Source organism: Leptonychotes weddellii, chromosome 5 (genome assembly GCF_054177405.1).
Source record: "Leptonychotes weddellii isolate Sample4059 chromosome 5, ASM5417740v2, whole genome shotgun sequence".
Classification (NCBI taxonomy): Eukaryota; Metazoa; Chordata; class Mammalia; order Carnivora; family Phocidae; genus Leptonychotes; species Leptonychotes weddellii.
In genome coordinates, this window is record NC_138373.1 from 1,348,121 (window position 1) to 1,375,254 (window position 27,134).

At 59.5% G+C, this 27,134-nt stretch overlaps 1 protein-coding gene across 12 annotated transcripts in view; it reads right to left on the reverse strand.

Moving 5' to 3' along the window:
- The window catches only part of MAD1L1 (mitotic arrest deficient 1 like 1), a 317,188-nt gene that overhangs the window by 181,986 nt on the left and 108,068 nt on the right, over positions 1–27,134 (reverse strand). For 11 of the 12 annotated variants that reach the window (XM_081819242.1, XM_081819246.1, XM_081819248.1 and 8 more), the window contains one exon: positions 6,482–6,626. In XM_081819242.1, the coding sequence (XP_081675368.1) occupies positions 6,482–6,626 (145 nt within the window). Of the gene's footprint in view, positions 1–6,481; positions 6,627–18,590; positions 19,006–27,134 lie in introns of those variants that run through there. The other variant, XM_081819250.1, reaches the window with a different exon arrangement.

Genomic DNA, 27,134 nt, shown 5'->3' on the forward strand with positions numbered 1-27,134 from the left:
GGGACGACGGGGCGCGTGCTTGCGGGGCAGCACGGGAAGGTCTTCGCGGTGGTGCTTCCGTGCACGAACACACATGCTAGCGCAACACCCCCACCCCCAGCCCCACCCCCAGCCCCACCTGCACGCACGCCCAACGCCTGGTTTCGATACTGCACCACAATCATGGGAGAGGTCTCCGGGGCAGAAGCTGGGGGCAAGCTACGTGGGACCTGTCCCCCCATCGTCACCACTTCCGACGATCTACAGTTACTCAACACACAAACCCAAACCCAGCGACCAGGCTGCAGCACCGGAGGGTCCCCTGGGGCTCCTCCCCCAGCGGACTCCAGAGCTCAGCAAAGTGGCCACAGCAGCGGTCCCAGGCTCCCACTAGTCCGCTCCGTCCCCCAGAGGGAGGCGCCCTTGGGTTTGAGCTCAAGCCTGCACAGCGGCCCTGCCCAGAAGTGCCCGGCGCAGAGCCCAGCATGCAGGCCTCGCTCCAGCAGGGCCAGTGGGACGAGACAGCAAAGAGAGTGAGTATGGGGTCTTTCTACCCCTTCCCAGCATTCCATCTGCCTGCACTGTGGCTGAGCATGGGACACCTTGCTTGAAGGCCAGCTCTTACAAATCCAGACAGAATATGAGAGAATACTCAGAACAGAACAATAATAAAAATAACCCCCATCAAAACTGATGGGGTATGCATTTTAGAAAACGACACACAGGGGCGCCCTGGTTCAGTCGGTGGTTCAGTCGGTGGAGCGTGCAGCCCTTGATCTCAGGGTTGTGAGTTCAAGCCCCACGTTGGGCATAGGGATTACTTAAAAATCTTAAAAAACAAAAAACAAATAGGAGATTCCATTAATCCAATAAACGGTATCTACAAGAAACAAACAGCACAAGTCACCCTCGGGGGTGAGGTACTGAAGCTTCCCCATCTGCATGAGACAAGGACACGGCGTGAGTCACTTCCGCCTGACAGTCGACTGGCGGTCCCCACAAGAAGAGGGGAAAGAAAAAAAGGAAAGGAAAGGCACGAGGGCCGGGGAGGAAGAGGCCAGGCGTGGCCCTGCCGGAGGTTTCCAAGGAGCGGGTTCAGCAAGACAGCTGTGCATGGGCGCAGGGGCCAAAACCCGACTGCATTTCCACACGCCAGTAACGCACGCACACGAGGTCAGAGTCCTCCGAGAGGCCGCTAAAACCGCACCGAGAGGCCGCTAAAACCGCACTGGAAACAGAAAATACTTGGGAAAGTGTCTAATAAAATGCATCTAACAGGTGATGTTCTCGTTCAGAAGACAATGGGCAAACGTCATGTCCTCCCAAACCAATTTACAAAGTCACTGTAATCCTTACCATATTCCAGCAGAGTTTTTCGTGTAAATGGACAAACGGATTGTGAAACGTATGAGGATATGCAAAGGACCAAAATGAGCCAAAGAATCTTAACGAAGAACAAATGTGAAGGCTGGCGACAGGCGGACGCATCATAAGCCTGCAGTACTGAAGACCAGGTGGCAGGGTAAAAAGACAGACGAGAGGAGGCAAAAGAACCGAACGGAGAACCCAGAAGCTGGACTGCCCAGGAACAGCCGGGCGGGTGGCAAAGGCCCCGGGACTCTCCAGGGGAAAGGGCTGGTCTCTCAACAGATGGGCCCAATAGATGGGCCAACCGCATGTTCAACAGAGAAAAAAACAACCTTTCTGAGAATTTCAAGTGAGGTGTAACTGACACGTAGCATTAGTTTGAGGCATACAACGTATCGACTGGGTGTTTGCCTATGTGGCAAGATGACCACCAGTGCAAATCCAGGTAACATCTGGGGGGAAACGAACCTGACACCTAGCACCTGTCACACCCAGACATCAATCCGTAAAAGGTGAGACAATAAAGCAGTCAGAAGAGAACAGCTAACTATCTCCACGACTTTGGTAGCAACAACTGTGTCCATCCAGGTCACGAAGCCTCGGACAGCGCCGACACAACGGTCAGAGAATCCGCAAGCCGGTCCGCACTCACACCAGGAGCTGCTCCTCGTCAACGGACACGAGAGAGGGGAAGCCAGCCGCAGACCAGAGCTGTGCACACACGGCTCCAACGAGAGATCTGTGGTCGGAATACGGACAGAACCCCAGGAGAGAAGGGCTGGCAGCCTGGAAACCCCCGCACGGCGAGGGCCCACCCTGCTGAGCACCAGCGGACCCAAGCACCAGTGCGGCACGCCCACAGCCCACCAGAGCATGACTGAAGCCAGAGCCACAGGGTTCTGGTGCAGACCCAGGGGCGCCCACGGGGCGGGCGTCCGAAAAACAGCCTGCAGTCCCACTGACGCTGGGCAGGGTGCACATCCTCTGCCGGCCAGCAACCACACCCTGGCATGCCCGACGCAAAGGAAGCCACCTGCCTGCCCCCCAACCGGGACCTCCACCCACCCAGCCCCCCGTGAGGACCACCACCCCACTCAGGGATCTTTCAAGGGAGGGACATCACCACTATCAAACCATGCGCTCTGATCCCCAAGGTGGTCAGTAAGACACCTGTGACCAGGAGCGCCTGGGTGGCTCAGTCGTTAAGCATCTGCCTTCGGCTCAGGTCACGATCCCGGGGTCCTGGGATCGAGCCCCGCATCGGACTCCCTGCTCGGCAGGAGGCCTGCTTCTCCCTCTCCCACTCCCCCTGCTGTGTTCCCTCTCTAGCTGTCTCTCTCTCTGTCAAATAAATAAAATCTTTAAAAAAAAAAAAAAAAAAGACACCTGTGACCTGCGTCCTCCTCTCAGAAACCACTGCACTCTGGCATCTGGGATGGGGAACAGGATATAGAAAGAAGAGTTAAGGGAAGCTTCTACTTTCATTTGTTTTTTTAATCTCTTGCTAAAAGTTAGCTTTTACTGCTGAGGTTCTATAAATAACAAAATTCTATAACCATACTGTGGAATATCAGGGGCACACTGGAAATAGCTCATTTCAAATAGGAAAATGGTTTGTGTTCACCCAGTTCCGGAAGCCAATTTTCAATTGCTTAAAATAGTCATGGTATTTTACCAAGGTGATTACACTCTCAGCTATCAGTAACAATTAAACCCTTAGACTAGAGCCGCTTAATAAGGTCTCAAAATAAAACCGCACACTCCAAGCACTGTACGTGGAAATGTCAAGCACACAAACAGGGCCCTCGACGGGACACAGGCGCCCAGAGCCCAGCCAGCAGGCCTGCGGTCGGCCTGGCACAGAGCCGCGGCGGGGGCGGGGGCGCGATACACACAGCTCTGCCCCACGGAGGTGGGTCCCTCCTCAGCAAGGACAGGGGAAGACGAGTGACCAAACTCCCTCGAGCCCCGAGAACGGCCACCTTGGAGGCGCCCTGAGGAGGAAGCACCTGAACAGGAGCAGGCCCGGCTGGTGTCTGACCGACAGGCCTCGGAGCTCGCGGGCTCACCGCGAGCGTGGACACACGGTGGGCGTGCACCTGGCACCCCCGCGCACACAGAGAAGCCTGATGAACGACTTCATTACCCCACTGGCTGGCGAGCCAGGCCCCTGCGAGCTGGACCCAGGGCGGCGCGGGAGACTGCTATCGACCCATCGGGAATGTGCCTTTGAGCAATGGTCAACGCATCAGTCAGCGCCAGGCAATCAATACCCACTCTCTCCCGAACTCAGCAAGGCCCGTGAGCGCCGCAGGTCAGCGTGGGGACGGAATGAGGCCGGGAAGGGCCATCGACTTCCAACCTGCTGAGACAGGGAGAATGGAAATTTCCTGCCTTGGGACCCAGACAGTCAGCTTGTGGGACAGAAAATGCCCGACAAGACAGCCAGGCCAAAACCTCACAAAGGTGGGGCGCAGTCTGGGCACGGAGGGCCACGGGGTCTGCGGGTGGGGGTCACACCCACCAGCTCCTGTCGCGAGGCGCGGGTTTGACAGGGATCTCCCACGGGGATTCTAACCGCTAGAACCCAAGTGACCTCGGCCAACAGAGAGGGCTCGCAGCGGCTGGCCCCCCGGTGTGGGGCTCGCACGCATACCCACTGAAACGGAGGCTGCGCTGTGCTGACAGGAAGGTTCTTCTCATACTGGCTGACGGCCAACGGGCAGATCTTCCCAGAGGGACTCACTCAGCATGAACGCAGGACCCACTGGCCCCGTGCACAGTAGCTGCTTCTCTGCACTTGAATCCCTCCCCTGCCACACAGTGAGCACACCTGCATGACCCACAGGAGATCTGAGAAGGGGAACACTTCGTGTAAGGGGACTCAACGGTTCCTGTGGCACACGGTGCTGTCACCGAGTCGCGGCACGGGGTGACCCAGAGCCTCCCAGGAGTGGCGGGCACGCACCACATCTGTGGCTGGTGTTTTTCCCTCTATGATGGATCTTACAAGTGAAGGCTGTCCCTTCTGACCATGTCCACCGATTTCGCCACCCCAGCCCCTGCCCCAGAACCACCAACCCAGCACCCGTGACTTCAGCGTTTTCAGACTCCACATGGGAAACCATGCAGTATGTGTGCTTCTGACTTATTTCACTTGGCACAATGCCCTCCAGGTCCCCCCACGTTGTGACAAATGGCAGGATCTCCTTCTTTTTCATAGTTGAGCGATATTCCACTGTGCGCCTACGCCCTGTCTTCTCTGCCCGCCCCCCCCACCCCGCTGCCAGGCCCCTGGGCTGCTGTGAACAATGCCGCCTGAGAACATGGGGTGCACACACCTGTTCCACACGCAGATTCCGTCTCCTGTGGGTAAAAGCCCAAGGTGGGCTTGCCGGATGGTGCGGTGATCCCAGGTTTCAATCCCTCGGGGACCTCCATCCTGTCTCCTCCTTCCGTGGCTTTCACATGCCCCGCGATCACTGTCCACACGGGAGCCCGTCGGGCTGGCCCATGAGGCTGCTTCAGCGCACCACACCCCTGCTTGTTCTGAAACGGGGACCCAGAGGGACTGAGCGCCTTCCCCAAGGTCACAGCGGAAGCTCCCCCTGCTCGTCTCTGCAGGAAAGCCCGAGCTTCCCCCGTCAGGGACTGCAGCCTGGCCTCACCCCCACTTACAGGCGTCCCACGCCCCGGCCACACGCAGCTCCTCCATCCAAGCCATGGACATGCCCTCCGGGGCGGGCGTGCTGTCTGCCTCTTGTTCCCGCTGCCCCCCCCTCCCCCCACCGCCTGCGGTCTGGACCCACACCAGCAGCACTGAAGCACCTTCGTGCCCACTCCCCCAAATCCCACACACGACTTTCACAAACTGAGTGCTCAGGCCCCAGCTCAGCCATGGGGGTGGCGCATGAGGGCATTTCACATGACTCCCCCGCAGGGATCACCTACAGAGCCAGGAGGCCGGGGGCAGCACCAGGGGCCCGTGTGCAGAGGTCGGCCAAGCCTGACGTGGGAAGCCCCTGGACCCAGGGCCCTGAGTGATGCCAAGGCTCTTAAGCGACAACACGGCAAGGAATGTGCCGGAGAAACCATGAAATGGCAGGCTTTTCGTAGCTGAAATATGACCTGTACCCTCGAGCTTCATAAGCAGGAGGTCCCAGAGGCCAAGAGCATGAGGCACAACTCCAGGCATCCCCCAGGCGGACCATCGATCCCTGGGATGGGCCCACTCGGTCCACACAGTGTCGGGTTTGGGGCAGACAAGAGGTGTCTTTGCCCAGCAAGCTAGACACCCCACATCTGTGCCTGGAGAGCGTTTAGGGACAGAATCAGCCTCTCTCTTCCTGTCTTCTGAAACTTCAGCACTCAAGGGAATGTTTAAGTAACACGCTCCCACAGAAAACCTTAATTTGTGTTCCAGCGGACTCTGTCGAGCCAGACGTCGGAAACTCGTCAGGCACAGGACGATTAGAGAGAGCCTGGCCCCACCCACGAGGCTGGGAACAAGAACATTCTGCCCAGAGTATCTGTACCCCACAGACAGTTCTCATTCCAAACCACGGGTCACAGACCTACCATCGTTTACCCTGTGCTCGCAGGTCACTGAAGGAAGAGAAGGCTGCCCCCGCCCACAACCCAGGGCAGGATGGACCCTGACTGCAAGAGGGAGCTCAGGTCAGCACAGCCCCCAGCCCTGCCCCTCGCCAGGAGCACTGGGTCACTGGACGGCCATCCAGAAGGGCCCACACCTGGGCCCTCTGAGTCCCAAAGGGACCACCGGGGTTTGGGGAAGTCTCTGTTGTGACTCAAGAACCCTGCGAGCATCCCAGGATAAAAGCACAGCCTGAGAAAGCCGCCACGAGTCTGCTTTTGATGCAGGGAAGCGGACGCTCTTCCGTGGGGGGTCGGGGGGAACACCAGGCAACTCCACACAAGCCTGACCGGCCAACCACGTAAACCACTGTGGTTAAGTGCCCTTCGTTTGGTAGCGATCTTGTCAACCATGGGTGCCTGGGGACCAGACACTCCAGCTGGACGTGGCAGGGATGGGCTGGGACAGCAGGTGGCTGCTGGCCGGGACAGCAGGCCTCCCGAGCAGGGCCAGCCTGGGCGCCCCCGCCATGCCCCGTACCTTCGTCAGCAGCAGGACCCGCTTCTGGAGTCTCCGCGCCAGGGCCTCCTGCGTCTCCCGCTTCTTCCTCTCCTCCAGCAGCTGGCTGCTGACCTGGCGGACCTCCTCCTGAAGCTGCTGCAGGGCCTTCTCCAGCCCGCGGGCGCTGCACGAGAAAGGAGAAAGGGCAGAGCGGTGAGGCCGGGCCCGCGGACGCCACCCCAGCCGTGGGCCCCCCAGGACCAGGACACGCTCGTCACGCAGGTCCCGAAATAGACTGCACGTGCAAGCAGCACACTGCCATTTCCTCACTGGTGAATAGCTACTTAGAGCTCTTCAGGAGTGTCTGGATTTCAAAGAGACACCCAGGGTGATCCCAGAACACGGCAGGCGGCGGGGGAGGGGGGCGCTCAACCCCACACACAATGGGAAAAATTGTCAGCAGCACAGCGCTTTGGGAGAAAGCACTTCTGAATGGGCTAAATTACCAATGAGCACTTCCATCCGGAGCACACCAGCCAGATGTGCAGTTGGGCTGGGGGAGCCCCCACCACCCCGAGCTGGAGCCCGCGCCCCCCGCGCGGCCCAGTCGGCCGCCAGCAGGAACTCTGACACCCCGGTGGGCCGGGGCACCTCTCGGTGGCTGCTCACGACAGGCCACACCCCCGCACAGCGACCTTCCCTGCGGGTCCCGCTTGGGCCAGCCCCCTCCAGGTCGACCCTTCAGACGGCGGCCCCGCCCCCCCGACCGCCCACGGGCTAACACCCAACTCCCTAGCATGGCCCTGAAGCAGCTTCAGAGCCTGGTCTTTGCCCCTCTTTCCCCCCAAATGCCCTTAGTCCCTCAGTCCTGCCTGGGGCCGCCCTCTGCTTCTGAAGTGCTCCTGAACAGCCAACGGCAGCCAGTGCCCGGCACGAGCGGGAAGAGCCTCTGACTCCCAAGACCACACAGCCTCACGATTCTACACCCGGGGTGGCCGTCCCCAGGGCCTGATGGAGGGGACGATGACCGGGGGAGCCCCCCGGGAAGAGAGCTCTGCAGAAAGGGAGGCGTACTGGGAAAGGACCCTCAGTAAGGAACTAAACCCTCAGGGCGGGGAAGGCGCCTCTTCCCAAAGGAAATCCGTACAATCTCAAAAGCCCCGGGAAGCGGAGTATCATTTGGACTGTGCCATCGGGACCGTGGAGCGCTCGCAGAGGTGGGCGGCGGGACCGCGCCGGGCTCGGGCTGAGGGCCGCGGAGGGCACCCAGGGGCTCAGCCACACCTGGCCTCCGACCGCAGCCTTTCGGCTTCGACCGCTCGATCCGGAGAAAACCTTCATCTGCAGGGACACGGACAATGCTCATTTCTCCTCTCCCACACCTGAGCATGGGGTCTTGTTATTTAATTTACAGGTGAAGGTGAACCACACACTGAGAGAGCGGACGACGGGCTGGGCCCCCGGCTCTCACTTGCTTTTGGCCGTCCGAGGTGTGACCCAGCTGCACACCTGACCGACCACACCTGCCCCCTCCGGGTGCTCCACGACCAGACCCGTAAAAACAGGCGCCCACGTTCACTTGAAACAGGCCTATTAAGAGGTTATCTTGAGTTTTCATTCCATCTAAACTCCTCATAGACCGACCTGACAATCAAGCACCGTGACAGCAACGGCACAATCACTGAACTCAGGTGGGCGGCTCGCAAGGGCCTGGAATCCGTGCTCCAACACGGGAGGCGAATGCGAATGGCCCTGTTCCCTCGTCTGTGCATGCCAGGGCAAGACCACGGCCAGCACGCCGTCCGAGCAAGCTGCTCAGAAGCTGCCCTGAGCACCGGCTTGCTGGGGACAGCCTTGGGGGAGTCTGCCAAGCCCCCCACCCCGCCGTGTGGCAGCGTGATGCCCTCACAGCCATGTGGGGGTCAGGCGGGAGACCAACCCCCCAAGAGCAGGTGGCAGCCGGGGGGCAAGCCGGGGCACAGGACGCCTGTATCTTCATCAGCTGGCTGCCAGCTCACCGTGCAGGCCCTTAAAGCACCAGCGGGCCTCAGCCCCCCGGTGTCCTACCAGAGCCCACAGCCCCGTCCTGAAGTGTCCTAGAAACAAGACTGTCAACTCAGAGGCAGCACCCCCATGCGTCTGGCGGCCCCCACGGGAAGGTGACGGGGCCTTTCATGGCTTTGGGGCTGAGCCCAGGTTAGCAAAGCCCTCGGGCCCAGGTAGAAAGAACACCTACTTCTCCCAGTGGTAAGATGCTTTCCAGGAAACCAGGAAGGGAAGGAGTAACACCAGAGGACAGGCGACCCTACAGGGCCAGCTCGGGGCGGGCAGCCCTGCCCACAGCCATGAAATGAGCTCCCCCCTCAGGGCTGTCAGCACCGCACCCCAAGGCCTGCCCTGAGGCCTGACACGTGGTCTGCGCTCAACTGCTCCAAAGAAGAACGAAGGTAAAATCCCCCCGAGGGTACGACAGGGGGCACCACCGAACGCTCCCTGGAGGCTTGCCCAGCACCATCAGTGGCCAGAGGCTCCCCCAGCAACAAGCTCTGTGGGCCCTGCACAAACCCAGGGAACGAGAGGCCCCGGCCAACCTCGTGGGGCTGCAGGCCGGCGGGGCGAGAGGAGGTGACACACAGGGCTGTCGCCACCTGTCAAGCCATCGCCGAGCCAGAACGACAAAGCCCTGACATCACGGAACAGCCGCCGCAGGAAGCAGCTGTTCCCGGGGCTGTGGGCGCCGCTGAACCAGCAAGTCCGACCTCCACTGGGGCCCTGCTGGTGCAGCCTCCCCCAGCGCCCCCGCCGCAAAGCAGAGTGTGGGGAGGGGACTCGGGTCCATGCACACAACTCAGCCACTACCATGAGCACAGGACGACCGGGCAGCAAACACACACAGGCGTGACTGGCACGTGACGGAACGTCCAGGCACAGGCGTGCAGGGCAGGGCATGGGGGCCGAGGGCACAGCTCTGTCCCACGGGAAGGGAGCAGGGGAGAGGGACCCCAACGTGGACAAGGAGGGGGCTCGAGGCAAAGGGCGTTTGAGCAGATGAGCAAATGGGAGACCACCCTCCCCGTTTAGCCACCCACCCAGCTGCAAAGGAAAGCAAAGCAAAGCAGGGCCGGGGAGGAGGAGCCAGGAGGGGCTCGCTTCTGGATACAAACTCCACGGGGACAGTGAAACGGCTGGCTGCACAGTCAGGCGGCCGGGCCCATGCGGGGATCCTGGCCTCGCAGGACAGAGGGTGAGGAAGAGCAAGGCCCTCAGGAACCAAGAAGGCCCAGCCTCCCACAGGAGCACGGTTCTCTGACGTTTCCACAGATCCAGGCCAAAGTGCGCCAGAAGAGTTGTTCAAACCACCAGCCAACAGATGGCCCTGCCCGCTTCCCCACATGCCAAGGGGCAGAAAGGGACCCTATGTGAGCACCGAGCCCAGGGCCCTGACCCACGACACCGGCGCCTGGACGGCCAACTCTTCCCGCCGGCATGTCTTCTCCGGTGAACCTCAGCCTTTATGGGGAAGCAAAGAAGAAAAACTCATAAAACATTAAACCGCTAGTTCCAAGAGTAAGCTGAACTCTGGGGTCACTGGCATTTCCGCAAGCCTTTGGGAGTCCAAAACAAAGCGCTTAGCGCTTGAAGGAGAAGTCGGCATGCCCATCGATCAATGCCTTTTTGAGCTGACGTCTGACGAAGGAGACGCGGTCTGAGCTTCTGAGAACCATCTTAACCTGCGGCCCCTTAATGTCATCCTCGCAGAAAAGTCCCTGCCTGAGAACATCTACTTTCAAGGAACAGAGGACACAGCTCACTCTAAAGTGGCAGGAGACATTTTAATGACCTTCTTGGAGACACGGCAGATGCAGGCTCTGGCCCTGCATGACCTCTGCACAACCACCCCCACCCCCGGCTGTCTGTGTTCTCCCAGAGAAGAGCATCGGCCACCCCCACCCCCCATGTGCAGAAGGCCCAAGGACCGGCCACCGCCTCTGGGAAGGACCCGGACAGGGCGGTACTGTGATGCAGGAAGGACAGGCATCCCCCGGAGCTCCGCACCTGGTGTGGGACCAGGGCCTCGCACCAAGTCCTGCCTGGCTCGTAAACACGGAGTGCGCAAACGCCATTGCCAGACTCGAGCTCAAAACAACGACTCCGAGCTGAGCAAACCTTTAACCCATGCACTCGGACAAGGTGTTGGCACGTAGCGCAGGATTATGCTGACCACTGCCCAAGAACGTTAACTGCACGGCACAAGCTAACCCACGGGGTTCTCCAACAGGGGAAGGGACAAATAGGGCAACACATGCACACTGACTTCTAGCAAGTACACTTCTGTGCAAAACTAAAAAAACATGAACAGAATTTTATTCACACTTTTGCAAAATCCCTCAAGCATCTTCCTTAGGGCTCTCAGAAATGTAGCTCAAACCGCTAACTTCTCCAATTTAACACATGGGAAAAATCTGGCCCCCAGCAGCTCACTCACTCACAGGAGGGCCTGTGCACCCCACAGGGCCACTGCCCAGGCCAAACCACCCTCAAGCAGGTGACCCCGTTCTCTGTCTAGGGTTTTTGGGCTCCCAGCCTGAGTCAGGATGGATGGACACACACAGGTCTAGCCCCAGACAGCACAGGCAAGCTCTTGGCTCCATTGAGGCTCAGCAGGGAATGTTGAAAGGCTGAACATTCTAGAAGTCTGTCCAGCAGAAAGAACGGGCAAGCCGTAGAATGGACAGGTCAGGGCTAACGGCCAAGGAGTGGACAGCAGGTCAGAACTAGCTGATCCGACACAGGGAGGTGTAACTCGTGCAGGTCAGGTGCTGCTCCTGGGCACAGGACACCTGCCCTGTGTGACACTAGGCTTGGAGGACACGGCCAGACTCTCAGCTGATATGGGGTCACCAGCAGCTGGATGGCTCAGGGCTGCCAGGATGCAGGGCAGGAGGACACCCAGCCGGAGGGATAGGGAGGGTGCACAGAGTCCTGGAGGGGCCAAACTCCAGCCAACCCAGAGCACAGCGAGGGGGCAGCGTGGGGGCAAAGGGTGGGGGAGACCCCACCACCTGGGTGAGGAGGGCCCGGTGGGGACCAGGCACAGAGAAGGGGGCAAGGCAGCTGGCCTCCAGGATCAAGGGGCCGTGCAGGCTTCAGGGGATCTTAGTGACAGGGAAGGCTTCTCAGAGCCATCCCCAGGTGGAGGGCTGCTTGGTGAGGGTCAGCCTCCAGCCAGAGGGGCTGCATCGCTGGCCACCGGGTCCTGTTCCCACATGGATTCCCCTGTGGACTTCGGGTTTCCTTCTGGAAGGTGCAGCCGGGGAGGTAAACGGGATCAGCACATGTTCAACAGAACACAGACAAGCAACAGGTCCCATGCTAAGCGGGCTGACGAGGGCCCCATGCCTCAGCCCCTTCCCATTCCTACCAGTCCCCCTGCCTCTGCCACCCGGGTCGCAGCGCACAGTGGGCACACAGCCTGGAACGCTCTCCCACCTCCCGTGACCATATCACAGCCTCAGTGTGACGCCCATCAGATCACCAGCTTCCCTCCCGTCTTACTTTAGATCTTTATTGTTTGTGCTCATGTCACAATTTCTATACTCACGTGTTTTCCGCTTAGCATCTCCGTCCCCAACAGTGTTCCTCCAGGCCGGGGAGGCATGTACTCACCACCCCACACCCAAGTGCAAGCACGAGGCCTTCAAACGCCCGCCTTGCAATTCCGAAGGACGGCAAGCCTCCATCCCCAGTCTGGCCCCTAGAGTTCAAGATGGCCCGGGGCTCCTGGACTGGCCAAGAATGAGAGGAGAACGGGTATCTGGGCCTCAGGAAAGGGTGGGAACGGCCCAGCTGGTGGTGGCTCAGGCAAGTGTGCAGCGAGGGCTCCCAGGAGTGAAAAGCAGAGGGACACAGATGGGTTTTGGGTGACTTGACCGCTAGGAGGGGAGGGCAGGAGGTGCGGGAGGACCCTGTTCAAGGCCAGGCTGAGGAGTGCTCGCCCTGCCCCGGTCTGGAGGAATCTACCAGCGGCATGCACCACACACACTCTGAAATGGAATGCCTTCTTGAGTAACCCCGGCAGAACCGTCCAACGGGACAGCATCCCCAGCACGGCGTGCACATCCTGCAGCCACAAGAAACGCGTGCCCCGCCATGTTTCCGGGAACGTGGCAGGGGGCCACGCAGCAGCTCGGGAAGGCGGGGATGCAGAAACGCTCTCCCAGAGGCAGCCCTGTGCCGTAGGCGGCTTCTACTCCCGATTCCCTGCCAAGTGAGGCTCTGGCCACCACAGGGGTCCGGAGCGCCTGCCTGGAAGCCATTCCAATGCACACAGCCCACTGCCAATCCCAGAGCACTCACGAGAGCGGGACGCTAACCATGGCTTCCAGAGAGCCCTGGGTTCCCCTGCTGGAGAGATCCAAGAAAGCCGGTGGGAGCCCGCTCAGCATCTGACTGGTCAGGTGCTCCCAGCAAGCCTGACCTTCCATTTCCTCCCCAGTAAAAAGGAAGCCACTGACCTCTGCCCTGCCCTGCCTAACGGGCAGAACCTAAGGAGACACAGGTGCAAAGCAAGTGTGAACTCCCCTGCCGTGCGCCTGCCTTCACGGGGCGGAGGGGGCGCGCTCGGGCAGGTCTCCCTCCTGCTGAATATTCAGCCGGGGTGGGGAGCCGTGGTGCGGCCTTGTCCAGTGCTGGGAAAGGCCTCTCTGACAGACCCCCGGCTGAGATTCACACCACGATGCGCTTTCCGAAGCTGCGCGCAGAACACAAGGTGAAAGCGGAGGAGGTCAGCAGCCAGGGTCTCCACAGAAGTCGAAACTCAGGCCGCCCGGCACGCGACGGGCCGTGTGAGCAGAGGACACCCCTGCACGCCGGTCCTGCTGACTCACAGGAATCCCAGGAGAGGGCCCTAGCCTCCTGGTGAGGGAATGGGCCAGCCCGGAGCCCCGTGTGCACGGGGGCGCCCTCCCACCGTGGGGCCAGCTTTGCCCGCACAGGGAGGGCAGGTCTCGGGGACAGCAGCGTGACCAGAGGCTCCGTCAGTCTTGCCGCGTCCTAACTGTGGCATGACATGTGCCACGGGCAGGGGGAAGGAAGGGAGAAGAGGACAGAGGTGGGCGGCGCCTCCTCTGGGGGTCCTGCTCAGGCTCACCGGCGGGGCTGCCTAGGTGAGGGAGCAGTGAGCCTCACCCCAGCGCCCCCCGATGCCTGGGCCGGGTGGCACGCAGCTGTCTTCATGCATGCCATCTGATTCCCATCCTAAATATCTCCAAGTGTCGTTACACGTTTCTCTGAAAAATAAAAATATAAACCCAAACAACAGAAACAAACCAGAGGAGGAGGAATGGGAAGAACCCATTCAGAGGAGGGGCAGGTGGTGCGGGCCAGGCGTCCGCAGCCCGGCCCCCGACCGCGTGCCCCGGCACCGCCTCGGATGAGCCTGCTGCCCCAGCATCTCCAGTCGGACGGCCAGGTCCGCGCCATACACACTCCTGACTGACCTTGAGACGTGGAAGGAGAATTACCCTCGCAGTTTCAATTCCATCCCACCATGATGAATAATCTGATTTAGCTGATCCGTTCCCAGCCTGCGAACACACAGGTGGGGCTGCCTCCAAATGGCAGGCGCAGGGAACCCATGTGAGGTGAGCCCCGTGTCCCCCTGGTGCACCAGGCACACGGCAGAGTGAGCTCGCCCCCCACCCAGGCCACCGAGACTCAGCAGGTGAGGACTCGGCAGAAGCAGAGGGCACTCGGACCCTCACGTCCTCCAGGGCCACAGCCACACCCCCTGGAGCTGCCGACTGCATCCCTGAGGATGAGGGTCTGTGCACAGCCCCAGGCATAACACAGGGAGTCACACAAGGAGCTGGGAGCAGGGCCGGGCGGGGAGCCCATCCAAAGGTGCCATGCTCCTGCTCTCCTACCTGTGCTCAGCTAACCATCCATCACCTGCCTCTGGGATACAGCTACACCTGCTCATTCACGTGACGTCTGCGGCCGCTTTCACGTAACCGATTCTGTGGCCCGGAAGGGCAAAAGCCATTGACTACCTGACCCCCTGTGGACACCGGTTCCCTGCCCTCCAGGCACGAGTGCTGGACTGAAGGCTTGGAAAGGCCTGAGGAAGGGAGGCAGACAGACCCCCAGCCAAGGCGCTCCCCGCCAACGTGCTGAGGGCCACGGGCACACCTGCCGGCCTGGCGGGCCCGGGGCCATGTGCATGTGGCATCCATTCCTTTCCAAAGAGATGACCCCTGAATGCACCGTCCCCTCATGCCTGGCACCTGCTTGCCCACTTCCATACCTTCCTGTAAGACCCCCAGATTCTCTCATCTGCACAGGACTAGAGCAGCTCCAGTCTGAGGCCACGGCCACCATGCCCCACGTGACGGCGACCATTGGACATGTGTCCGGGGCAGCTCCGAAGGCGGGCTGCATGAGCACTGGGGCTCCGCGGAGGAGCGGACCTGGGTGTCCTCCCACCTCCCACGGACTGAAGGGGGCGGGGGATGCAGCCACCCCAGAAGGGGCTCCCACCCAGCCTCTCCCAAGTTTCCAAGGGAGGGCAGGAGGCCAAGAGAGGCCCGGCCGAGGCGGGAGGCATCAAGGTGGGAGAGGAGCTGGCAGATGAGCCCGCAGAATCTCCCCCACATCTGTGTCTGGCGTCAGCCACCGGCCCATTAGCAGCTCCGCGGCCGAGGCACCCGACGTGCCGACCGACGATCGATGGACCGCCGCGGTCCGGCCTCACGCGGCACAGCCTGCAACCAGCACCTGCGCACAAGCCCTGTCCTTCCAGACGTCCGGCGGTGCCTGATTAATAAAGCCCATCCTGCCTGTTCACTTTCCCATCGATTTTGTTGTCCTCGACCCAAAGCACAAGTCAATACCCAGTTAGGTGTGGCCCCTTTGTGGGGACAGCCGCTGTCCCCCCCACGCCAGGGAGGAGCCCCCATCAGGGGAGCAGGACACGGGGGCCGCGTGGGGGCATGCTGGGGAGGAGCGCTCCCTCCCCGGGGCGACATCCAGCTGCCCGTGGCTGACAAGCTCTCTAAGGGCTGGCACCCCACTAACAAACATCTCTAAAGCATTTCCCATGCCGAACAACAGACACGAAAGGAGGAAATCGTTAGTTTCTCTTCTACGATTTTTTTGGTGAAGCTGAGACGGGAGAGGCGTCTGCTCACCCATCACCGTGTCAACACAGCAGCTCACTTATTAACCCCACTTCCTGCTCAGCCCAAGGCTCAGGGGCCTGGAGAGCTGACACTTGAGAAACGCCAGCTCCAAGCAGTTTATTTCCTCTTGAACTTTAACAACCGACTGAGACAGAAATGACCTCTAGAAGGAAGGGCTAGCGCTTGTCGGGACTGCGGGGGCACGGCTATGCTCCGCGGCAGGAGGGGTGCTGGGCAGGCTCCGCGTGCAGAAGCCACACCTCTGCGGGGGACCAGGGGCCCGGGCAGAAGGGCTCCCAGCTCTCCCGCCGAGGCACCCGGACGACCGCCTGCATCGTGTTCCCTGGGGCCAACAGGCACGTGGGACCACAGCCAGCTTCAGACCTGGCCAAGGACACGAAGACTCCCCGACACACTGCGGTGAGCCCTGCACATCACCTTGCAATCTGTGCACCTGAGGTGGGTCTGAACGAACGGTGCCGGGAGGGCGGCAGTCACGGGGTGCTGGTGGACATTCAGCTTTATTCCCCAGACCGGACAAGACGGTTCCAAGTTTGGAAGTGTCTGAATCGATAGTGTAGAAAAATAAAGGCCTGCTGTAATTACAAATACTTTGCTAATTTTCTGAAATCCCTGGAGGAGAAAAGGAGCCTGGCCAACGGAGAGGACAGTCACGGAGTGCCAGGCATGCCATGTGGCCCCACTGCCACGCTCAGGAGAGGAACCAGTGACCTGCAGGTGGTGAGCGCCCACAACACCCACCGGGCAGGGCGGCACAGGGACACCCAGCAGCCCATCCACCAGAGCAGATCCCAGAGGCGAGCACCAAGAACAGCCAGCCTCCCGGGCCATCCCTGCCGTGCCCCCGAACCTCCCCGAGGCTTCCACGGCCAGGTCCCAGGGAGCACCGTCGGACAGGAAGGAAGGAGGCGGCAGACAGGACAGAGGCAAGGGTGTGATCTCAACAAGGGGACCGGCCTGCTGCAGCCCACCTTTCTTCCCGCCAGAGACAGGGGCACAGCCCTGAGCCCGCAGGAGGCACGATCACTGGCCCCAAGACAGCCACGGACTCACTGTTCACGAAGCCGACAAATCAGTGCACACTGAGTGCCAGGCACCAGCCCGGGGAGAGCAGACACAGGGGGACAGCCCTCAAGGAGCTCACGGGCAAGAGAGAGGGCATGATGGCTCTGAGGAGAGACATCTTACCAGCAGAGGCCAAGAGGACAGGCAAAAGGACTTAAAATCCCATAAAACGCCCCAAGGCCCAGGCTTGCTTTTGCGCGCTAAGGCTCCAGCAACCACCTACATACAGAAACCAGTGCCCAGACGTGGCCCCAAGTTCATCATGGCCATGCTCCCACACATCAGACACGGAGACCTGGTGACTAGAAGCCCGTGTCCCCCGAAGTGACCCCTTCACGGCCAATCACACAGCCGGCAAACTCCAGGGAGCAGTGGCGAGTGGGTGCCCCCATGGCAACACCCCATTCCGACACCAGGGGATGCAGCCCCAGGAGCCTGAGTCACGGCCCTGTGCCCACCGAGGAGTGATGAGCACCGAGTTCACACTGCCCCGAGGTCCCAGTGAGCTCTCGTCTACTCCAGCACCGAGCACACTCCAGGAGCGCCCTCCACACGCCTGCCCCTCGTCCTCAAACCGCCAGGGGCCACAGACCTGCCCCGCGCTGCGCATCTGTGCTGTGCATCCCCCCGACCCCACTTACACAGAGAGGGGGGCATCTGCTCAATGAGCCTCTCAGTCACTGACACTACAAAACCATTTGTAAAATAACCGACCTGCTTTTTGAGATAAATATCTACACAAAATGAAGTTCACCATTTCAACCGTGTTAAAGTGAACAATTCAGGAGTTTTTAGTATATTTGCAATGCTGTGCAAACATAACGTGAATTCAAGAAGACTTCTTCACCCCAAGCCCATGGGCGGCCCCTCCCCAGCCCCGGTGCCCATAACCTACTGTCTGTGTCTGTGCGTTCACCCAGTGTGGACGTTCCATCCCCGTGGAATCGTGCACACGGGCCCCTCTCACTGAGCACCACGGGTTCAGGTCCGTCCTTACGGTACATCCGCGGGACAGGTGCACCACGCCTGACTTAGGGGCACGTCACTTGGCGGACATTTGGGTTCTGTCCGCCTTCTGGCTCCTGTGAGCAGCACCACCCTGAGCGCTCCAGGGCAGGTTTTCGGGTGAACGTCCAATCCCCTCGGGAACAGCCCTACATGGACATGCGGGACATGCCCGAGGACCCGTCAGACTGGTTCCTACAGCGGCCGCACCGCCTCGCATCCCGCCCACGGTCTGTGAGGCTCCCCTTTCCCCACAGCCTCAACCGACGCTGGTTACTTCCCATTTTCTTACGTTCACATTCTAGAGACGTCACGTGTCAGGACGCACGATTAGAGAAGTTCACTGTGCCAGGAGCTACGCCACCCTCCCCCTGCTGCCGGCCGTCCCAGCAGGTGTGAAGTGGCGTCTCACAGTCGTTTCAACGCTCTTCATGGGACCGTTGTGCATCTGTAGAAACGTCTACTTAAGTCCTCTGCCCTTTGTGTTTGCAGTAAAATATACATAGCATACGTTTGAACCACTGCTAAGTACATACTCCCAGGGCATTGAGCACATAACGCTTGCGCACCCGCCACCACCCGTCTCCAGAATGTTCCGTCTTCCCACACTCAGACCCTGTCCCCATGGAACACTGACCCCTCCCCTCCCCCAGTCCCACCATCTACTGTCTCTCCGAGTTTGAAGACACGACTCCAGGGACCTCATACGAATGGGATCCTACAGCGTCTGTCTTGTGTCCGGCTTCTTCCACTGAGCACCATGTCCTCAAGGCTCATCCAGGCCGGAGCAGGCACCAGAATTCCCTTCCTTTTAAAGGCTGAGTGATAACCACACTGTCTGGACACACCCCTTTCTTTAAATTAGTTAATCAATTCACCTGCTGACGGGCCGGTGGGCTGCTTCCCGCTGTGGACCACCGCGAACACTGTGCTTACGGGCATGGCTGTGCAAGCGTCTGCTCGAGCCACCGCGTCTTCCACGGCTCCCGCACCACGTTACACGGAATGGTTGCCATTTCTCCACCTCCTCGCCAACGCTTGCTGTTTTCTGGTTTTTTGATAGTTGCCACCCTAACCACATCGCATACGGCCCGTCTGCACGTCATCTGCGGAGGGATGTCTGTTCAGGCCCCTTGTCCATTTTTAAATTGAGCTGTGAGAATTCTTTATACGTTCCGGATGCTAGATCCTCGTCAAATACACGATGTGCAAGTCTCTTCTCCCATTCTGTGGGCTGACTTTTCACTTCCCTAACAGTGTCCTTTGACCCATTTAAGTGTTTAATCTCGATGACACACTCTGTGCTTCTGGCATCGTATTTAAGAAGCCACTCCCTAGTCCAAGGTCACAAAGCCTCAGGACACCAGTGTTTCTTCCAAGAGTTTGAAGTGTGAGCTCTTGCATTCAGCTCTATGACCCACCCGAGTCACTGTGTGCGCGCTAAGGCAGGGGCCCAAGTGCGTGCTTCTGAAATTGCGCACCGTAAGATGAGGTAGAAAGGGACTCCTCCCCTTCCGCGTTTTGGAATAGTTTGAGAGAGATTAGTGTAAGTTCCTTCTTTAAACGTAAGGTACAATTCTCCAATGAGGCCATCTGGTCCTGGGACTTTCTTTGCTGGAAATACTCTGGTTGCTGATTACTAATCACATAGGCCCATTTGTAGCTCTCCCGTCTTCGATCCGTTCTGGCGCTGTGTGTTCCACCGAGACGGGTTCCACCGAGACGGTCTAACGTGTGGGCGCACGATCCTCCATGATGCTCTCACAGGCCTTTCTTCCTCCATGGAGCCCGTAACGATGTCCCCGCTCCCACTGCTGCTTTGCTGACACTTCTCTCCCATTTGCTCAGTCACTCCAGCTAAAGGTTTGTCCGTTTCATTCGTTTTTTTCAAATAAATAACTTTCTATTTGTTCTTTTCTTCTGTCCTCTCTTCCATTCATCTCTAATTTTTATTATTTCCCTCCTCCTTCCTGTAGATTTAGTTTGCTCATCTTCTTCCTGCTTGCCAAGGTGGAAAGCTACCGATTTAGAGCTGTAAGTCTCCCTGTGGGCACTGCGTGCGCTGCGTGTACATCCCACTCAGCCCATGGTCATTTCTAATTTCCCGTGTTTCTCCTTCGACCCATCGGTATTAGGGAGTGTGTGGTTTCATGTCCACCTGTCTGTGGATTTTCCAAATTTCCCTCTGTCGCTGACTTCTAACATTCATCCCTTTGTGGTAGGAGAACATGCTTTGTGTGACTCTGAACGTTTTAAACAAGGCGCACTTGGTGGAGTAACTCGTGGGCTACCCTGCGGAACACCCCGTGGAAGCTGGAGAGGATGCGGGTTCTGCCATCAGACGGTGCACCAGAGACGCCCCCCCCCGCCACGCCTCAACCTCCTCGCCCACAAATGGGATAAAAACCCCTACCTCATGAGCTTCGTACACCAATTCAAGGAGAGGAGGCCCATCCGGTGAGTCTGAATACGTGGGCACAGAAGCAAGGCAACATTCGAGGAAAGCTCACGGGACACCAGGGCCGAGCCCTTCCTCATTAGGCTCGCCGGCTCGCCCTGCTGGTGCCAGGGTGACGCTGTGATCCACCACGAAGTCTAACACGGAACCTCCGTGGCAGGTGGGGGCAAAAGACCCACGGCACAGGCACGGGAGGAGGCTCAGGGCCCCGCCTCCCGCGGACGGACTGGGCCCAGAGGCCACGGGGGGGCAGGACCTCCGGTGCTTCTGGGAGGACGCGGCAGGCTCGGTCCTCGCGCCCCCGGCAGCCTGCAAACACGGACCGGGGGCCACGCACTGAAGGCCGAGGGCTTGTCTCGGTGAGTCATGCTGCCTCCCGAAGAGCCCCCTTCCTGGGTGCGCATCCCCAGTGCCTTTCAGGATAAGAACCCCGCTCAGCAGTCCCACAGCAAGAGGAGGAAGCAGGCTGGTGACAAAGAAAAGTGCTTCCCTTCACACAATCTCTTCACAGGAAATGGATTTCAAAGTGGCCATCTGTCTACGAGATTAGCATCCCAAAGCTACACAACTACGCAAGCAAGGAGCCGGCTCGGCTGAGCCCAGACTTCATCACAGTAGTAGAAAAAGTCCCATTGAAATGATAATAGTGAGAGGTGCTTATGGAGCATTTTTCCGGAAAGAAGATCCCAACTGCACCTCCCTGCTTCCTGGCGGAGCAAGGACTAACGGGCGGGCCCAGGGGGCTGGAACACGCCAGCTCCTCTCCTGCAGGCCCCTGTCCTGTACCTAGCCAGGCTGAGTCACTGAGAACAGGACAGCAAGCTGGGGCGCCCTCAGGAGATGACGGCTTGCTCAGGCTGAGCCGCAGTCCGCTTGGGGCACACCCGCCTGAGGGAGACCTCACCTGCCTGCAGCCTCTCTTCCACGGCCTCTCCCTCCCCCCGCCGCCGCCACAGCCGTCCACTCCTTTAGACGCCCCTTTCCTTCCCCACTGCTCTCTCCCTCGCTTCTCCCGCTGTGTCTGCCACCCGGCCCAGCCAGACCCAGCTCCCTAGTTCCCACAGCATCTCAGCACAGCTCGCAGTGGGCCCCTTCCTCCATCCCCACCAGACGGTGAGCTGCGGGAGGGCAACACCATGCACGGCACCCAACACCTAGGAGGTGGTCAGCAGAACATCTTGAACTAGTGAAGGGCAGACAAGGAGTTCAGTGCACCCCAGGGCCGGGCGATGTGGGGGGTGGGGTGCAGCAGGGGAGTGCCACGTGCTTGGCGGGCATCTGCCAGCCCAGGCCCAGGAACGCTGCAGGCAGACGCCGCACGTGGCCACGGGAACCAAAGCCAGGCGCGTCCTCATGCTCAAAACAAGGAAACGGGACTGAAAACTCCTAACCCAGAGGCGCCCGGCGTCGAGAAAATACTGGCTGTCCACAGAACCTTGTTAGGACAACCAGAATCTCTGGAACACACAGTGAGAGCCCACTGCTCCGATCACAAGACGGGGCCTCGGTGGTCAGGGGTTCTAGACACAAGAACCAGAGCCATGAGAGAACACACCGCGGAGACCGTTAAAGACAGAGGAAAGAGGACGTCCCCTCTGCACTCACTCAGAAACAAAAACAAAACAGAAGCGCTGAAAGAAAAGGCTCATGGACTCAACTAGATGACAATTAAAAATTAATGTCTGCAAGAAAATATTATGAGCAAATAGAGAGAAATGTGTAACTGGGAAACCATATTTCCAGACAAAGGGCTAATTTCCTCGAGCTATTAAAAGCTCCTCTAAAAATTAATTTTTAGGGGCGCCTGGGTGGCTCAGTCGTTGGGCGTCTGCCTTCGGCTCAGGTCATGATTCCAGGTCCTGGGATCGAGCCCCGCATCGGGCTCCCTGCTCCGCGGGAAGTCTGCTTCTCCCTCTCCCATTCCCCCTGCTTGTGTTCCCTCTCTCGCTGTGTCTCTCTCTCTGTCAAATAAATAAATAAAATCTTTAAAAAAAAAAAAATAAATAAATAAATAAATAATAAAAATTAATTTTTAAGAAGACAGAACAACAGGGGCGCGTGGGTGGCTCAGTTGGTTAAGCGACTGCCTTCGGCTCGGGTCATGATCCCGGAGTCCCTGGATCGAGTCCCGCATCGGGCTCCCTGCTCGGCGGGGAGTCTGCTTCTCCCTCTGACCCTCCCCCTCTCATGTGCTCTCTCTCATTCTCTCTCTCTCAAATAAATAAATAAATAAAATCTTAAAAAAAAAAAAAAACTGCAGGGGCTCGGGGCATCTGGGTGGCTCAGATGGTTAAGCATCTGCCTTCGGCTCAGGTCACGATCCTGGAGTCCCGGGATCGAGTCCCGCATCGGGCTCCCTGCTCAGCAGGGAGTCTGCTTCTCCCTCTGACCCTCCCCCTCTCATGCTCTCTGTCTCCCATTCTCTCTCTCAGATAAATAAAAAAAAATCTTTAAAAAGAAGACAGAAAAACAGGACAAAGGTCATGAGCAAATAAGGTGAAAAACACGTAAGTCACGTCTCTGTTGAGAGCACTTGACAAAGGACGACAGCCGATGGGTCGGCAAGCGCTCGAGAAGGAGCGGGGCGTGCGGGGTGACGAGGAAGAGGCGCGGGAGCAGCCCGGGCAGCACCCCGGCCTCCGCGGCACCGACACAACCCAGCCCGGCGGCCGATGCTGCGCGGAGCACACGCCACGTTCCGTGCTGAGGATGCGCTCAGACAAACCCGCACAGAAACACTGCCCACGTGTGTTCCAAGCACACAGGGACCGACAAGCCACGGGACCCCGCCAGGACCTCGCCGGGCAGCAAGGGGGACCGAACCCACCCAGCAGCCGGGGGCAGGGCAGGCAGTGGCGGGGAGGGCGCGCGGGGAGCCCGACTTCCCGAGACGAGTGTGCTCGAGGGCAAGTGCTGGGTCGTACGTGGGGTATCAGCACTTGACTGTATGTGAGGACACCTCGATAAGGCGCCATTCAAGAGGAAATGCCGACACGCCGTGTTCCCCTAACGCCAGACATCAGACGGCTGCGACCAGGCCGCAGGAAGGGGGCGTCCTCACTGCACGGGAGGGCTCTTCCCTGTAGCCCGGCCTGAGACATGGGCAGCTCGAGCTCCATGGGAGTCCGACGCCCATGCTGGAGGGCACAGCCAGAAGCCTGCTTCCTGAGACTCCGCCAGGGGTGTGGCGAGTAAACTCCCAAGGCCTGCCCCACAGAGCTGTATCCAGCCAGGACACCTGACGGGGAGGAAGGGAGTCCCGAAATGCACCAAACCCAAAGGCAGGAGGAAGGGGGCGAAGCCGGCCCTCGGGAAAGGATCACAAGCAGTAATTACAAAGCTTCACCTGGGCCTCAGCCTCAGAACTAACCAAGTCCCGGTCACACGGGGACTAAAGACAAGAGCTGCCAGAGTCCCTCCAATTAGAGACTCCAGACAATCACTCAGTCGGTGACAAGGAGCAGGACAAAGACAGAACAGGAGATGGCCAGAGACTAATGCACACACCACCGGCACCGCCCACCCCCCTCCCACGGGCCCGGGAGATGCCTCAAGGGGGACGGACTGCGCCCCCCAGCCGCTCTGCTCCTCTCAGGCTGAAAGAGAAGGTGGCAGAGGAACGGGGTGCCCCAAGCCAGGGCAAGGAGCAGCTAGGAACACTGAGGTCACAGATGAGCTAAAGCATGGAGCCTTGGAGGAAACAAACTGCCGGGAATTTGAGATGAGTGGGGCCAAGATGGTGACCACGCATCTGCAAACAGGACTTCCAAGTTCACCCCAGCTCCTCCCTCTGCAAGTCTACACACGGGGCTGGGGTGCACAGGAGCTGGGACCATTCCATGCTGGGGCCGCGAGGGCGGAGGCTCCATGGTCTGTCTCGGCCCACAGCACTGAACGTGAGCAGAACAGCAGGACGTGGGGACCCAAGCAAAGCACCAGCACCGCGCACGGAGTCCTGCCTGCGCTGAGCACAGGGTGCTGTCCCACAGGCCTGGAGCGGGGTTAGCACGAGTGTGCCCCTCAAGGAGAAGGGTCTGACGAAAACCGTCCAACCAGCACGGCACAAACAAACGGACTGGGGTCAGAAACCTGGCTGCCGCGGGACGGGTGGTGCGGGACGCCCAGCAGGTGCTGACAGAGAACGTCCTGCCAAGCACAGGGACCTCGGCCGTGCTGACGTGGGTCATTCCTATTCCTGTTTCCCTCGTGAACCTCTGAGAGCACGAGTCCCTGGCCGAGTCACTCGGCGCATGAGGGATGGAGCCGGGCCTGCGCCCACCCAGGGCTGCAGGTTCCCGTCGGCCTCCCATCACTGCTGAACAAGCACCAGGACTCCCGCACATTAAAATGGCACAGACGTGTTGTCTTACGGGACACCGTGCGATCTTTCCCAACAACCATTCCCCTGCTAAGGACTCCTCCCAGGGAAACGGTCAGTGATGCAAACAGAGGTTTGGGGACGTGCGTACCAACCAGAGTGTTGTTTAGAAAAATGGACAAAATGAAAAAAGTATCTAACAAGTTTGGGTCAATAAAGCATTCGTAAAGAAAGTTTACAGCCAAAAGTTAGGTTTTAAAAGAATATTTACCATAGAAAATGCTCACGAGGTGCACCTAGGTGGCTCAGTCGGTTAAGCGTCTGCCTTCGGCTCAGGTCGTGATCCCAGGGTCCCGGGACAGAGCCCCGCATCGGGCTCCCTGCTCGGTGGGGAGCCTGCTTCTCCCTCTGCCGCACCCCCCTCCCCACCCCCCGCTTGTGTTCCCTCTCTCGCTGTGTCAAATAAATAAATAAATAAATAAAAAGAAAATGCTCATGAGATTAAACAAGATAAGAAAACCCAAACCACGCACCTCACAGGGTATTACATTTTCCTAAAAACATCGGGAAAACAGCTTTTCTATGTGAGGAAGGGTCTCAGCCAACATGTTCACCGTGGTTTCACTGGACAGAGGACTGTGGGAAACCTTTATTCTCAGCTGTCCTGGTTTTGTTTGGCTTTGTTTTTGTCAAATGCTGTAAATGAAAATAGATTCCTTTTGTAATCACAACCCAAAAAAGTTACTCAAATGAAGGGCTGACATCGCTCTGGCCTCCCCCCGCCCTCCCAGCACGTGGGCAAGGCAGACGCAGCACACCTGGGCGAGAACCAGCCCCGCCGCCGGCGCGTCCACAACCAACGGCGTGCACACCAGGAGCCGTAGACGCCGGGCTCCGGCCAGCCAGAGGAGCCGGGATGAGGTGGCCGGGAAAACTCAGGAGTGCTGACCGGGGCCGGGGGGCTGGGGAGGCGCTCCCTGAGAAGAGCGCAGCCAGCCGGGGAGGCGCGGGACGGCAGTGTCAGGCCGCCGTCTGAACGCACTGAAACTGCTCCCAGGGACGGGAAAACTGGAGAGACGAGCGGTACAAAGGAAACCATCACAGAAGGGGAAGAGCCACCCACCCCAGAAAGGATGACCCCTGACGTGGGGGCTCGGGGGGCGGCGGCAAGCAGGGAGACCGCGAAGACGGGGAGGAAGTCACAGGCAGGGCTGGGGAACCACGGCGGGCTCCGGGGGCCGCTACACAGACTGTTCAGCTCCCCCTCAGACAGGAGGCCGTTCCAGGGTCCCAGCAGAGCCCGCCGGGACCTACATTTTTACAGCCGCGTGAACGCTGCTGGCGTGCGGGCGAGGGCGTCCTCGGGGCATAGCCAGGGGCGCAACGAGGAGGCCAGCGGTCAGCGTGACAGTGACAGCAGCAGAGGGGTTCAGTCCCAGACACTCTGAGGTCCGGCAGATCTGGCCTCGCTGCCATTCCCCACAGCACGCCTACCTGGCAGCCGGGCTGGTCCCACGATGTGCCTTTTCGGCTCCTGCCCTGCCCCCCCCCAGCGCCTGACGCACCGACCTCGGCAGCCCCCACAGTGGGGCCTGACCGTGCCCCGGCTCAGTCCCCGCTGCCCACAGACTCCACTCCCCTCGCCCCCTCGTCGGCCCAGTGCGAAGTCCAGCATCAGTGGCGAGAACCACTCCTTGCACTCGGCTGCACCTCAGGGGCTGACGACGCATCTGTCACACCCCTGCAGCAGCACTGATGAGCATCGCTGAGGGGAACACTGGGCCTTGCTGGCTGGAGACCCCCCCATGCCACGACCCTGGCCCACTGTCTCCCACGGCCATCTCAGGCCCCCATCTCCACCAACCTCAGGTTCGGCTGTGGGGTCCTGCTTTGCACTCCGTTGAGAAAAGGGACCAAACCACACCTTCCTTCCCCTGGGTCCACTCTCTGCATCCCCTCCTGCTGGCCCAGGCAGCTGTCCACGTCCCAGCCAAGGCAGACCCTGATGCCACCCCCTCTCATCAGTGACATGCTCATCTCCGGCAAGGCCCGCTGTCCGGGCCGTCCCCGTGAACACGTATCCTAAACAAAGCCTGTCTCGTCGGCACATATGCCTGAAGACCCTGGCCCGACTGGCCCATTCCCTTTGCAGAAACCAACCAAGCCACCTCGCTGGGGCTCTGGCCATGCTCGCTCACTCGCACCCCCACAGAACCCATTACTGTCAAGGCCACCACGAGCTCCACGCTGCAAACTCCCAAAGGGTCACCCTACCGGGTCAGCCTGAGTCAGCCACACGTTGGTCAGCCCTGCTCCGTGACACACCCTTATCAGTGGCTCCCAGACCCCCCTCAATCCAGCCTCCTCCAGAGCTCAGCCTCCTGGCCTCATCCTCCTCTGTCTACGCTCATCAGAAGGAAACGGGTGTGGGAGGGATGGGGTGACTGGGTGATAGACACTGGGGAGGGTACGTGCTCTGTTAAGCGCTGTGAATTGTGCAGGACTGTTGAGTCTCAGATCTGTACCTCTGAGACAAATAATGCAAGATATGTTAAGAAAAAGAAAGAAGAAGAAGAAGGTAGCGGGAGGGGAGGAATGAAGCGGGGGAAATCGGAGGGGTGGACGAACCATGAGAGAAGATGGACT